The following is a 16,202-nucleotide window of genomic DNA, read 5'->3' on the forward strand; positions in this document are numbered from 1 at the left end:
ACCCCAGGACGAATGCAGTCGAAAAAGCTGCTGACATGTTGTTTTAAATGTTAATGGTTCATCAAAGGCGGCACTGCAGATCCATTCTCCAGATGTTTCTTGAGCTGTGAACACGAGGGGCCCTGGCAGCAGGAGAAGCCCAGATCCTGGGCACACAGCAGAGAAAAGCTGCTTGCCGACGCCCTACGTGGGATCAACAGCATGTACAAAGTAAACACACTGAATACAGTGTGTGACTGGCTGTTGTGAGCAAAACGCGGGGGCATCTGGGGCTCTGCCCTGACAGAACTCAGCATATGAGGGGAGTGGGGGGACACCTGCAAGGTCACTTACTTGGGTAGCCATTGCCAATCAATCACGGAGCTACACCCAACACGGCCATCATGATTGTGTGGCTACTTAGCGATATGTGTGGTCTAGCTTTTGAATGCAGACGATTCTACTTTGTCTTCTCTCTCCGCACTCCATGAGGCTGCGAGGCTGTGGCATACACAAAGCATGCGAAGACGCTGGCAAAGCTGAGACGCGAGTGGCAACAAAAGTCATACATCCGTAGGACTAGGAGCCAAGGTGGCGGCTGGCTAGCAGCTCAGGGGGTGATATCATGGCACACTATAAAGTGAGTATGCTGCATTGCAGTACTTGTTTTCCTTCGTGCGTCATTTTCTCACTTTTAATTACATTAATTGAAGTTTACAGGGTAACATGTAGCAAATTCAAAAGCAATACTAACTATACCGCTCGCGGAACAAACTCCGCAGAATGCGGCTGAGATTTTCGGTAACTCAGGGGAATTACACAGAGTGAAACTTCGCGAGCTCTGCCCAGGCCTACTAAAATACTGATGATAGATGGACTGCTTGGATAGAGACGGTTGATGATGTTATTGATGCACTTGAAGAGATCGATAACAAAAAGGTTATCAAGTATCTCAAAAATCTTGCTGGTGATGGTGTAAAAGAAGTCATAAAGAAAATGCCGCAACCTGAAGAAGAAGTCAGATTAAAGAAGTGTTGAATCTTGAGTGTAATCCAATGCCAAATGTTGATTATGAACGATAAACTTCAAAGAAGAACATCAGAAATTTGGAGAAACCATTGATGATTTTCTGGAGAGACTCAATACACTCATCAGACCTTGAAAGTTAAATTTATTTAATGATGAAGAAACTGTACGTCTGAGAGTTATTGACGGTTTGCTTGTCAGAATCATTCAGATGACGAATGCTGAGTGCAACTCTTATTCTTGGATGAGTGTTAATGGCTGCCAGATCTAAAGAGTATGCTGATAGACAGGCTTCTGACATGGGGGCTGGAGGTGGCCTGAATGAATCCGTAATGGGTGTGAAAACTAAGCCAAAACAATAGACTGATACACACAAAGTGATGGCTACACGTAAAAAGAAGTTGTGTTTTAGACGTGGATTTTTGTTTCCACACAAAAGGTAAATGTCCCTCTCTTGGACAGATATATAAAGGCTGTGGGAAGGAGAACTATTTTGTGATGGTTAGCAAAGCAAAGGAAAAAGTAAGTGTATCATGGCACGAAGACAAAATGGCCCCCAGTACGTTCCAGAAGCAATGTTCGACGCACACCCACAAGGCCAAGCAGCGACATCAGCTGAGACAAATCGACACTGAATGAAGTTGCTTGTCATCTAAATCATCGTCAAACAGATCTTATGTATTAGTATCAAGTGAAAGGATTGTGCAATGTCGATTCTTACCTCAGAAAAGTGTGAGCATGCTGGTTTGGCCGCAAGAGAAGAAAAATGTCAGTCAAAGACAGATTGACATGCCAAAGTTGCAAATTCATTCAAACATTGTCCAAAGATTACACTGAAAGTAAATGGTTGTTCGATTCCTTTTATTATTGATAATGGTGCATCGATAAACATTATGCTTGAGGAGAAATACAATTAATTATCTCCATTGCCCCAACTTACTCCATTGAAAGCCAGAGTGTATATATGGGTTGCATCACCGCCCTGAAAAAATGAAGGTTCATTTGTAGCGACAATGAAACACAAGAAAATAATGGTGAAAGCACCCATCCATGTACTTCAAGACACAGCATCAAGTGCCTGTCTACTCAGTTTCAGCACAGCCGCTGATATGGGATGGATTTCTGTGAATTACAACATGAATGCTCACCCTCAAATAGTAAGTCAGTGCCCTTCGTTATTTTATAGTTTGGGAAAGCTTAAGACTATGAAAAAAAAGTTACATATTATTGAGGACATCCATCCTGTTGCTCAGAGATATAGACAAATTGCTTTTCATTTGCATGAAGCTGTTGAAAAAGAACTTGAATTGTTACTTAAGTATGATATTATTGAGCATGCCACTGGCCCAATGCCATGGGATTTTCCCATAGTAGTAGTGCCTAAAAAAGACAGTGAAGGAGCTGTACACATATGCATTGACATGTGTCAGGCAAACAAGGCAATTGAGAGAGAATGACATAAAGGTCCACACATTGCTGGCATGATAGCACAATCAAATGGTCCAAAGGTCTTCTCTCACCTTGATTTACATATAGGTCATCATAAGTTGGAACTCGAAGATTGCAGGTACATTCAGGGCTGGACTGGCCGTAGCAGGCACAAGGCCTTTCCCCGGTGGGCCACAAGTGTGGGTGCCGGCTTTGGACCTCTGGGGGGCCGTTGTTGTTACAGGGGGACGGTTTTATCGCCCCCCTGTAAAAAAAGCAGCTGCACTGTTTTCCACGCATTCAACCCACTCCCGCCCCATCTCCCCTCTCCCCGCGGCTGGTCCAACTCAGTTGCCAGGGCAAGTTTGCGTTCCCAGTCCGGCCCTGGGTACATTACAACTTTTTCTGCACATGTTGGTCTCTTTCAATACAAAAAACTAAGCGTTGGTGTGTCATCCACTGCAGAACTGTTTCAAGATGTCATTTGATATATCCTACAGTTTGTCACAAATGTGTTCAATTATAGCAATTACAGGAGGAGGAGCCAAGATGGCGACCGGGACGGCAGCGTAGACTCCCGGCTCCGTGAACCTCCGCATCCCGCACGGATATCCTGCATGAGATCCTCAGCCTGCGCTACGCGCTCGTATTTGTGAATGAGAGTGGCAACCGACCGTGTGACTCCGAAGTTTCTGGCGGCGGTACCGCCGGAGAAATGTGCCTTTGAAATTTGCGGCCCGTGCAGCCCTGGAGCCAGGACCTCGAGTGGACGCCTTGGCCGGGTGGCAGTTCAACAACAGCGGCCTGTGGTGACTGGGTGGAGTCGGACCACCGGAGCGGTGCACACCTCGGCCTACCTGTCGCCGTGGTCGTTCCTACCGCTAAGCGTAGCGGACCGAGTGCATGCCCGGGGTGGCAATTCTGAGATTCTCTGGTGATTGCCCCTGCCTTTGACGGTGAGCTGCCCGGACGCCGCCCGTAACTCGCCCTGACTCTTGCGGGCTGCTCCCGGATTTTCGCGGGCGCTGGTCCGTGGTGGGGACGACTGTTGCCCGTGACCACACAACGGATAAATTTTTGCCTGCCCCCGGAACCCTGTTTCCAGCGACGTGGACCTTGAGGCGCTTGTCCCTGGGTCCCGGTCCCAATACGGGTCGGGCCTACCCGGCGGCCATCTTGTTATGATGAAGCCTACCATCCTGTCCACCGGGTCACAGCAGGATTGGGAGTGTGTGACTTTTGGGAGTGTGGCGGAGCGATCGCAGAGAGCTGTGCTGGGGTACGGCGACCTCCTCGAGGCTCTCGGTGCCCTTCATTCCACCTTGGTTCATGGCATCGGGGCCTTGGGGAGTAAGCTCGATGGTGTGGCATCAGCGTCGGGACGGTTGCGGCCTGCCTGTCCTCAGGTACACAGGGACTTCCCACACTGCACACAGGAGGACAATGTCGCGGCCACCCCTGAGATTAGTGAACAGCTGGAAACTCCGGACAGTATGCTTCCGTGTGATCGGCTGGCTGTGGGTCTGATCTGTTCCGGAGGTATTTGACCTGAGTGGGAGGTGGTGGCCTCGTCCCGTGCACGGCCTCCGGCGACCCAGGGAAAATTCAAGCAACGGTTGTCTACTTTGGCTGATTCCGCCTTCCTGGACCTTGTGTGCAGTGCAGATCCTGGGGCAACACTGGGAAAGACGTCCCTCCATGATGCGGACTGTGTTGGTACTCAGAGACTTCCACCCCACCTGTGTGCGTCGCTTCCCGGTCGTCTTTGGACACTCCTTTACCTTGTAACATTGGACATGGCGCTGAGTCGAGGGGTATGCATGGGCAGATTTGCAAAGAGTGGTCAAGGATAAGGCTGATCCTTCAGGGGTGGTCATCTAGTACACGGGCGGGCTCAGGGGTCGCGTGCTCTCATGGCATAGCTATTAGTATAATTGGTGCATAATGCTCCCCATCTTTCTTTGACATGGTCGATTTTGTGCTGCTTACTGTTTACTTTGGGGAAAACTTACCGTGTGGGAGGGAGAAGCCGGGGGCATGTTTTGAAGGCCCTCCTCCAGTTTATTAATACTCTCTCTACCCCCCCGTCTGGTGGGGTTCTTTTCTTACTCCCTTTTCTCTGTTCTTCTATATTTCGGGTCTAGTTCCAGGGCGACAGGCACACTGCTGGGGGGGGGGCCGTACTCATCTGCAGAGGTGCAGGGTGGGGGGTTGGGGAAGGGGATTCTTTAGTCTGTACCCTTTTTTTCCATGGCCTCCTTTTTCTTCTCTGATTCTTCTTTGTTTTTCTTTTCTGGGATCAGCGTGGTACAACTCCTTTGTTGTGAATCACTGCTTTTTCATGTGTGCCACAATTTCCGGGGTGTTTTCTGGGTTTTAGGGCATGGGACTGCAGGCGCAACTGGTCATGATACTTCTCTACATCCTGCACTTCCTGTTTTAGCGCCATTGACTCGATAGATTGCCGTTTATTGTTTACGTTTGTTATTCTGCCTGCCATTTTTCGCTGCTGGGAAATTGTTTGGCACCTGATCCTTTCGTCTTTCCCTATTATAAAATGAAAGCCTTCTTAATCCTGGTGTCCTACTTGCGCCGTTCACTGGCCGAGAATATATTAGCATGGAGATTCTGCTCCCCGAGGTTCTGCCTGTGTTAACATTGGATCTTTGTTGCTTTGACTGCTTAGCGGCCGGCCCCGGGGGGTTGTAGGCCCATACTTGTTATTGGTTGAAATGCTAATAAAGGTTTTTAAAAAAAAAAAAAAAAAATTATAGCAATTACATATTGGTTTTCGGAGCTACACAAAAAGAACACGATAAAGCTCTTACACAGGTATGTCATTTACATGCTGAAGCAGGTTTGACTTTGAATGCAGACAAGTGTGATTTCCACAAAACTAAGCTAAAGTTCTTTAGCCATATCTTTTCTGATGGGGGCATGATACCCTATCCTGCTAAAGTACAAATGCTGTCAAACGCTAGATGTTTGTATGATGCGTTCATTTTGTGGCATGGCCAGTTACTGCTCCAGATACGTACAAGACTTTGCCACTGTAAGTGCTCCCTTGAGAGACTTGACGAAAAAGAATGTTTAACTTAATTGGTCAAATGAATGTGAGAAACGTTTTAAGAAAATCAAACAAGCAATTGAGAATGCTACAGATAGGCCATACTCCAATCCAAACCTTCATACAGATGCTGTTGTTGTTGTTAGCCCAGTTGGGTTGGGCGCTATCTTTGCACCGCACAGGGGAGATACGAATGCTCAAAGGTTTATTGTGGCATATGCAAGTAGAAGTTTGTACCAAACTCATGACCTGAAAAAGAAAGCTTAGCCATGGTATTGCCTTGTGGACATTTCTATTTACTGCTATACTGACGATATTTGGCAATCCAAAGGCCAAAATGCCTCCTCGCATTGAACGATGGGGACTACAGTTACAAGAGTACAATTATACCGTTGTGCATCATCCAGGGAAGGATAAGAACACTGCTGACTACTTTATCAAAATGCCTATACAAGGTCATGGTAAACCATCCAAGACGACTGAGGCCTATATTAACTTCTTTGTAAAATCAAACACACCAGCTGCAATTTCGTTAGCCCGGATTATGCTTGCAACCAACCATGATAGTGACATGTTAAAGTTGAAGGATATAATTACACATCAGTCATGGAACCAACACACTCGACTGCTCATCAGTGATTGTGAATATCAAAAATAAAAAAAGTCAAGGATGAACTGTCAATAACTCAGGAAGGAGTTATACTACGAGTGTCATAAGCCACCTACCTAGATCCCAGATGATTCCAATGGGTTAGCGACGCTAGTTCCCAAATCCTCCCTAGACTTTCCCTAGGTGTACAGGAAGAGACACTGCTCTGGTGGCAAATCCCGGGGGGAAGGGGGTTGTGATGGAGAGAGCATGTATAGTCAAAGATGCTTTGGCTCGTCTTCTTAATAGCAACACTGCAGCAGGCATTCACACCAGTCTGATGAATGGTACCGCCAGATATGGTACCTATAAACAAATAATAAGGCTTAAGTCTAGTATTAGCTCTATCTCTTCAGGTATAACCTCACAAAAGCTTTTCAAATCTCAACCAACCTTTAGTTTTGTTGTTGTTTTGTTTTCATTTGAATTGTCCATAGAAGCTCCTTTATCAAAATTTACGGAACTGTAGTGAGTATGATTTCAGCATCAAACCCTCAAACAAATTTGGACGGGGTTAGCTTCAGCCAAGTCCTCTCTGGCAGAGCCCTGCCAACAGTATGTACAAGTTGAACAAAAACACTGGTTACCTTTGTTTGCAGCACGATGCTGTGACTGAGTTCAGCGCGTAGTAAAATCAAATCTGTTAATGCGTCTCTCCTTTTCTTCTTGTTCTTTTTACCATCCAGGTGCGAGACTAATGCAGGACGTTCTTTGCAGTGAGGTTGAAGCGGGAGGATCAAGGGAGCTCGCAAGACAGAGTCCTGGAAGCCGGGAGACAGGTAAGTGGCAGGCGAAGAGGCTAAGCAAAGGAGTGTGGACGGTCTATAAATAAGACTACTTTAGAACGTTCATAAAGGTCACATTTTAATTGTTTGTAACTAGAAACGGGTGCAGATAATTAACTTGGTGAGGCTGCCTTCTAGAAGGTTCTTTGCAATGTTCACATAGGTCGCGTGCAATTTGTTTTTAGCAAGGAACAAGTGCAGATGATCAATTGGATGAGGCTATCTTCTAGAAGGTGTTTTAGAATGTCCACAAAGGTCGCTTTCTAATTGCTTATAGCAAGGAACGGGTGCAGATTATTATTTTGATGAGCTGTCTTCTAGAAGGTGTTTTAGAATGTTCACAAAGGTTGCATTCTAATTGTTAATAGCAAGGAACAGGTGAAGGGGATTAATTTGATCAGGACTACCTTCCAGAAGGTTCACGTTGAGGTCATCTAGGCCGGCTTCTTGATACTTATTCGGGTGGATTGGCTGGATGTTTCTGTGGCAGTTGAAACCTGACCTTGCATATGCAAGGAAAAACATTTGTAAAAGCTATTAAGCCTTTTGAAATAAACCGGGGAACACCAGCTGTGGTTAGCTATTACCAACTGCATGTAATATGGTCAAAAGTCAGGGTGCAAGACATTCGTTCATTCATAAGTGTTGGGAGGAATTATATGAGTCAAGCCGGTATATTGTGATAGTCAAGAGAGGTGAGTTGTGGCAGGAATCCTGACAACAAAGGTCGGGAATTCTGATTCCGGAAAGTCTGCAACAGAAAATAATTGAAGTGGCCCATGAAGGACATCGTGGAATCGCTGCCACAAAATGAGCTCTTCTTTATCTTGATGATAGGGTTGAAAAGATATTAAAGGCCGGTCAGCTATGCAATTGCCTTTCTACAAAAGGTACTCACCACCCTTGAACATGTCAGAACTCCCAAAGCATGCATGGGAGCAAACAGCCTTTGACTTTTTTGGTCCACTTCACAATGGGCATCACCTGCTGGTGTCTATGGACGAATATTCACGATTTCCATTAATTGAAGGCATTTCATCTACTATTCAAGAACGAGTCTTTGAAAAACTAAATGGCATCCTTACGACATGGGGTGTTCCAGTCATAGTGAAGTCTTACAATGGTCTGTCTTTCAACAGTCAAGAGTTTAAGATTTCTTGGAGCATTTGAATATAAAGCATCAGAAGAGCACACCTTTGTGGTCGTAGGCCAACTAAAGAAAGCAGTGTAGATTGCTACTCTTGGGAAGCTCAATTTTAAAACACTGTTGAATTCTAATTTGAGATCTTATCGTTCAACACCCCACTCGACCACAGGTGAAAGTCCTGCAACATTGATGTTTGGAAGAGTAATGAACACTAAGTTACCTCAATGGACCAATCAGAGAAACAAACGTGAGAAAGCAACTCATGAAAAGGACTTGGTTAAAAAACAAAAGATGAAAGCATATGCTGACTAAAAATGACATGCGAAGAACAGCTTCTTTAAGGAAGGAGATCGAACACTTGCACGACTGATGCGGAGAAGAAAATCTGATGCTCCATTTGATGCAGAACCTTTTCAAGTGGTGTCTACTAAGAGACGTATGGTGACTGCCCTGCGCGCTGGGAAGTTCATTACCAGAGACTCTTCTCACTTTAGGCACTTAACTAATTGTTCATCAGATCTAACTGTTGAAGGAGAGACTGGGTCAGAAACATCAGTGGCTGCTGTTGCCTCTGCACCATTGATGCAGATCCTGGACATTGGTGATGACAGTTCCCAGTTTCCAAAAAGAAGATTAGGTCGAACAATTAAAGAGCCAGAAAGATTGATTGAAGAGATTTATTTCCATATGTCTGTCTATCTATCTATCTATCTATTGATAGGGCCGGATTCTTGACTACCTGATTATCTCCAAGAATCCTCACAGGTCGCCAGGATCTTTTTTTTTGCCAGATAGCGTGGAGGGGATGAACACAATTGTCAAAATATATCTACCACAATTGGACTTCATTTGGAAAGGACCACTGACTCCGAATCTAAAATTTGTAAGACTTTATTACAACCAAAAATAACTGAACATACAAACACCTTAGTACAAGGTGCAAAAGGTAAATGGGCACTAACACAAAAGCAAGCCGACGTAAGATTCTCATCCGACTCAAAACGAAAAGAATTACAGATTCTAATATCATCAAATAGGCGATGGTAAGAGCAATGTCTAAATTAGGAATCATTAGTCAAAAAGAAGAACGTTAGTCTGTCCCTACTCTACCTCTAAGGTGACATCCCTACTTAGCATTCCCATCCCAGGCAAGAGAATAAAGGAAAAAGTTGTCAGAAGTGAAGACTCCTTTAAGAAGTACCTTCACTTAGTCAGAGCTCGTTCTAAGATGCTCCTTCTAGCTTCCCGTCTAAACCTCATCTGCTTAACCCACGGGGCACTGTCCCTAATACAAACCCCCAAAATCATAGAACACGCCCTTCTGCACACCTCTTCAGCCAGGTCTTCTCTCTGTAGTTTTCCACAAAGTTGTCTTGCATCCAACGACGGTTAGCTTGACCTTGGGTCCCAGGCACCTTGCGCAGCAAATGTATCTATCTCAAATTCCAATGCACTCCCCTGTTGGCTTCTCACAGCATCCTAACTCCTAAAACAAATATCTATTCTCTCTAACGAGCTACATGTCCTTGCACCTGCAACAGAAACATGGGAACGAGAAAAGCCATTTCACATCTTTAAGATTTTACATTTCCCTGCAACCCAAAGCCTTTATCAAGGAAATCATTTTCGGCCTACAACATTAGCTAACATAAGGAATGAACAGACCTTCTCTTTAGCATATAGGTGATCAGGCCTTTACACATTAAACACTATTAAACCACACTCTAAACATTAGTTCACTATTTTCATATATATGAATAAGCAACCTATGCGTAAACTTTAACACGGCATACGTTTAGCCTAATACATTGCATTGTACGAGAACTAATGATCATTTATTTGTTGAGTACATTCACAATAACTTGCAACGTTAATCCTCACAAAGCATTATTACAGTTCTAATCCCCTCTAAGTTAAATGATTACATCAATACATTTCTATGACACTTCTAAACATACATTGATTAATATGTGGGTGATGGCTAACTGTGAATATGATGCACCCCTACAAATTTCAGAATCTTATGATGCTCTATCACTATCTATATATATATATATATAAAAATGTTGTGTTTTTTTTTATTTTTAGTTAACAAATAGGGAGATGTAGTGTCTTGCAAGTTAGAAATGATGGAACGCTTTTGGCTTCTGATGGGCTCCATATAACTGTGATGTATTTGTTAGAGCGGAATGCAATGAAGGCTGGTTTTGAATTGGGAGTTTGTAGTTACATGCAAATAAAGGCGTGTAATACTAAGCTCCATGTGTGGCGTATTCATTAGTAGGTACCGAGGCTGGGGAGGATGCTATTAAGAATGGCATATCTAACAAAGTATTTTGAACATACCAACTGAGTAAGTATGTGCCATTGTTGAGGCGTTGATTAGGTTACTATACTCATACCAGCAAGATTGAGAAGAATAAATCGAGGGAAAATATTTTCATCTTGACTTGTATCAAAGTTGAGGCACTTTTTGGCAGACAAAAGATAATTTAAAGCAATTTGTGTCTTTAAAATGGGAGTTTCCTACCCAAATGTGTGTTGACTTTTATGGCATGTTACTCCATGTCACAAAGAACCCACAACTCAAGTCCAGGACTTTTTCTTTTACAAATCTTTTTCTTAGTTGTCTCAATTCAATTGGATCAACTAAAGTAAAACTGGACTACAATTCCCAGAACGAGCAAGGCTATCATTTGAAATTGACTCATCTGGTAATCTCAGCGTTGCTATAGTCAAATATCAACATATTCAGCCCTGCCAAGTGACACACACCTTGCGTTAGAATAACGCATTTGCAGTAATTTTCTTGCATTACCACAATGCCTAAGATTGTCATGCAAAAGCAGTCGCGGCCGGTATGACTCACGGGTGGGGGGCAGGGGGTCGGGTAGGGGGTGAAGATTTAATAAAAAAATAAAATAGTTAACATGCAGCCTACATGGAGAAAATGCAGAGTGTGTATGACTGGTTTGGTCGGCCCTGGGGCCGACCAAACAGTCAGCGCCCTCAGAGTGGGCAAACCACTCCTCCCCTGTCCTACAGCAAGACTGCCCACCCGCCCACTCCCAACCAAACCCTTCTGCTTTCTCGCAGTACGAGAGCCAGAAACGTAAAATGGTATTTATACTACCATTTTATATTTCTGCTTTTTCTGCTTCTCACACTACGAGAAAGTAGTGGGCGACGCTCCTTCGCCCAAATGGAGGAGCCGCCCCTGCGCAAAAGAAAGGAGTCTTGAAGTGTGATAACACCCTGTAGTTCCAGTTTCTTGCTTTGCTGGGACGAATGCATAAAAGATGAGTTCATTTTTTTTCAAAGGCCTCAAGATGGCACTAGTGTACAACAGAAGGAATAGGAATCTCAATATATCATGACGTAGAAATATCCTGCTATCATAGAAACTTGCAAGCCATACAAACTTCAGAATTTGAAGACCAAAACACAAAACCACACACCCGCCGCTAATTAACGTAAAAAAGTACACCCTGCTCAAACCATAGTATCAAACAGATGTGGATGTCCAGCTGCAAAACAAAGCTTCTAAATACATGCCAAAAACTGCAGTAAAAGAAGGGCCAAATTGGAGAACTGTAAATGGAGAAGTTACCCGCTGGAGCCCCTTTCACATCCTGTAGTCAGCAGGTCCCACTTGGCAGAGAGCCCAAACTCTCTCAATTGGTCATGATCTGATCATGCCATTCATTTGATTGGTCGCCAGCCAGGGAGGCACAGGCTGGCTACGACAGGGAATCTCTGTTTAATGTATTATTTCTCTCTTGTCGTACCCGGCAGCAGGTGTCCAACTAGACTGTAGGCTGTGCCATGCTACTATTAAAGTGTGGGTGGCATTTTACTTTAGCAAGAAAGTGTGACTCATAGTTTTGAACGTCAAGAAAGTGTGACCCATAGTCGTTGATCCTCACTCATAATTACAATGAAATAATGAAAATGTCACACATAAGCAATCTGAAACCTTGGCAGCTATGCAAATTTAAAAGAAGCCCTCAGCTCCACCAACGGATTTTATCAAATGTTTGTTTGTTTGCATATACAGATGGGTAGTGTGCTTTAAAATGCTTTATGCGGCCTTTTTTAAGTAACAGTGATACGTATATAAAACTAAAATATTTAGATGTGCGGGGCAAGGCGAACGTTGCTCTCTCTCTCTCTCAATTACACGGTTACTTGGTTGTCCTGATATGTGATTGAACACTATGGTAACCTTACCTACTTATCAAAACTACGGACATTTATCAGCAGAACCACATTACCCACAATACATTTCTCTGCTGCCATTAGTAAAGATGGCGACAAGTGCGTTCACAACACACATTCAGAAGTTAATTTCCGGTACTTGCCTTTCCCTCTTTTAAGATGGCAGACGATGCAACTAAGCGAGCTGTTTCTGAGATACCCCTCTTGAAAACCAACGCGGGGCCACGAGATAAAGAACTTTGGGTTCAGCGGCTGAAGGAAGAATACCAGGCTCTCATCAAGGTGAGGGAGCAGTGGAATGCGAATAGGAAAAGGTACCTCTCGCTCGATATGGGAAGGTTTCTAGTCTGTTACAGCGCTCCATGACAGAGACGTGTCAGCGTGGCGGCCATGTTGAAATGGGGTATAATACTAGGAATAGTCATCCCAGTTTTTTTTTTTTAAAGGAAACTATGACACCGTTTTAGTACTGCGCTGACAGTAGGATCTGCAGTTGTGTGGTTCCCGGTCTTATGAAGTCGTCTATTAGTTATGTTATTGCTTTATTCATTTTACTGTCTTTTTGTAACTGTAAGAGCCGAATATTCGCGAGGATGTTGAAAAAATATTGACAAACCCGAGCGTACTCTTCCGCAGTGAAGCGGTGAGAGAGAGAAACGGTCGGTAAGGAGTGCCTCGTACATAGTAGTTTCAGCTACACTGCCTGCGAAGGAAAAGGTCCCTTTCAATTTCTTCGTCCAGCACCCTTCCAAGATGTTAGCTGAGTCAGTAGGTGGCAAGAATGTTTCATATAGAACCAGCCGTGCACGAAGCAGGGCCGGCAGTAGGTAGCAACTGATTCACCGACGTCTGCTTGTTTTAAGAGAGATGGTGAATCAAGCGGATCACATGTGAAAGAACTGTGGGATGAGCAATTACGATTGTTGTCATTTCAGAAGATGGACGAGGCAGAAGAGTGTGGAAAAGTCAAACTAAAGAGAGTGCTGACGTGTCCCGTAAATCACCTTGATTTCAGAGCACTAATTGTCCCATACCGGTTTTAGATTCAACGCACTTTTAAGAGTAAAGGGGTAGGTTTTAGCGGCTGCACCCCACACAAGGTAGCCCTCCCGGATCGCCCAGACCACACAGTTTTCATAGCTGCCACGGTTTCAGATTGCTTGCTTATGAGTGACATTTTCCTAATTTTCATTGTAATTATGAGTGACATTCAATGACTGAGTGACACTTTCTCACGAGCAAAAGTCAATATATATATATATATATATATATATACATAAGCTAAAAATCTGTATTTAGCATAGTGTGCCGCCCAACTTGTATTTTGCTGTTTCTGTCATTACATCTAGATATATGATACAAGTAAATGACCGGTATTTGTAAAGCACACAGCTACCTCCGGAGAGGTGTCCTGACGCTGGGGGCCATCAATTAAGTGAGCTATTGCCCAGAGTCACATGGTGCTGGGCTGATTTGCTGCCAGCGCTGTGGATCGAACCATGAGCCCCAGGATCCGGAGGCAGTCGCCTTGGCCACTGCGCCACACCTCTTCCACTTAACATCATACATACAACAAGTCAGGACTATTGGCTTTGTCAGTGGTCGTTAGTTGCATAAGATAAATGAGTAGCAACTATGGCTTGAATATTATTGAAAAAGCTTCCACTTAAGGCCCTGGTGACACCACGACAATGTTGCTACTCCAGAGTTTAAAAAAGAGAAGGGAAATCCAGAGATAAAATGGCTCTCTTTAAAGGATTTCCCTTCCCCCTATAACACTCACCCGGCATGACGTCATGCTCTAACTTCTACACTAGTGAGCAGTGAGAGCAGCAAACATTGATCGATTTTTTTTAAAATTTATTTTAAAAGTTTTATATAGTGCTAGCTTGACCCGTGGGTATCAGAGCGCTTTACATACACACAGGAGAAAAAAAGAAAAGCTTTACATAGCAGGACCTAAGGAAGCAGAGAAGATATAAGTAAAACATAATAATTAGGCAAACGGTAAAGGAGAGGTAAAAAAAAAACCGCATTCAAGAAACCACCTATCCTTAATGGTCAAGTGAGAGGAGAGTTGAAAAGAAGACGACACGGAGGTATGGTGGAGCTTCTTTATTCACGTCCAGCTGTGCAATCCCCCCGGCAGCAACTGCCGTCCAAGTCCGTTCCAGGTTCCCTGCACGGAACCTACATTCCAGGTTCCGCGCAAGGAACCCTGTTAGCACACCCAACACACCCCCCTCCCTTCACAAAAAAAACCAACACCCCTCATTACATGACAGCAATCACAACGCCTCCTTAAAACTGCATTGATCACAGAATACAGAGAATCAAAATCTAACATAGTCCTGTAATTTGACGGGGGATGACCTAGCTCTGGCAGGGAGAAATTTAGTCCTCAAATGACCTTGTTGAGGAGCAAGGTTGCTCCCAGATGCACGATCCCTAGGAATACTAATGCTAGGAGCTGGAGTTGCACCATGAGTGTTGACACCAAATTTGTTTTTCACAAACTCAACTTTTAGCTGAGGCACAACTGAAACAGCAGACTTATTCCAAACCTTACCATTTTCCAGAACAACCACATGATCCCTCCCCTTACTGACCTTAACAGGGGCAGAAAACCGGGAAAAACCTTTACGAACGAGCACTGGTTTCTTAATTCTTACCCAGTCTCCTTGACACACTGAAGACTGCTTGGGACAATTAGATCCGTACCTGGCTTGAGTAGCAGCTCTGACATCAGCTACCATCCCTAATCTTCGTGAATCTACCACCTTCCTTAACATCCAATCTTTGTTAAGTTTGGAACCCGCAACTCTACCTCTCAGCAAGGAAAACGGAGACATTCCAGTACTGTAGTGTGGAGTAGTTCTTATCGCCCATAGCATGTCCGAAATCACTAACTTCCAATCAAGACCATTTATGGAGGCCAACTGTAACTGCTCTTTGATAACACGATTGAAACGCTCAACTAACCCATTACTACGTGGATGGTAAAGAGAGGTGAGTAAATGTTTAATGCCATGCTTCTTCAGAAAATCTTGCATTTCAGTAGACCCCAACTGGGTACCATTGTCAGTTACTAATTCCTCCGGAAATCCCTCACGAAGAAAAACCTCCATAAGAAATTTGATATTAATACCAGAGTTAATTCCGTCCACAAACCTAACTTCTGGCCACTTGGACATGTAATCAATTAAAACTAGCACATACTTGGGAGAACTCCCTAAACCACTGAATGGACCAGCCACATCAAAAGCCAATTTGCACCAAGGTGATTCCTTGACAGGAATAGGACTGACAGAAGATGGACAGGTTACCTGAGTTTTGTCACTCAATACACACGCACCACAATCTCTAACACAGTGTTCAATGGACCTGTCAACACCCGGCCACCAAAAATCTTCCCTCACCCTCCGCTTCATTGCCCGAATACCCAAATGACCTTCATGGGCTAGATCTAAAACCTTATTCCGTAATGATAAAGGAACAACCAGTAACCCACCCCTGCGTAAAATTCCATCAACCAGAGACAACTCATCACTAACTCTCAAATAAGGAATTAGTTCTGAAGGAATAGTAGTACTATTGGGCCAACCCAGAGTTACAAAGTCTATCAACCTACTGAGCTCAACGTCCTCAGAAATGGCCAGTTTCCAATCAACTTCAGATAAAGCAGCTTCCGTATCAGCTATAGTGCTGACCGCACACACCATTTCCAAATGATCATTTTCAGGTTCAACAACATTTTCAGAAAGAGGCAACCTTGACAAGCAATCAGCCACGCAATTCTTTACACCAGCAATATATTCCAAACAATAATTGAATTCGTTGAGTCTGTACTGCCATTTAGCAATACGAGGCGTTGCTCTACCCCCACCTTTGGTGGTAAAAAGA

General features: G+C 44.1%; 1 protein-coding gene across 1 annotated transcript in view; it reads left to right on the forward strand.

The window, feature by feature from the left end:
* The first annotated feature begins 12,424 nt into the window (after window positions 1-12,424).
* UFC1 (ubiquitin-fold modifier conjugating enzyme 1) overlaps window positions 12,425-16,202 on the forward strand; it is a 78,121-nt gene continuing 74,343 nt past the window's right edge. Inside the window, exon 1 of the mRNA XM_085638664.1 lies at window positions 12,425-12,581. Coding sequence (XP_085494790.1) covers window positions 12,459-12,581 — 123 coding nt within the window. The 5' untranslated portion in view covers window positions 12,425-12,458. The remainder of the gene's footprint in view (window positions 12,582-16,202) is intronic.

This window comes from Triturus cristatus, chromosome 12 (assembly GCF_964204655.1).
Source record: "Triturus cristatus chromosome 12, aTriCri1.1, whole genome shotgun sequence".
Taxonomy (NCBI): Eukaryota; Metazoa; Chordata; class Amphibia; order Caudata; family Salamandridae; genus Triturus; species Triturus cristatus.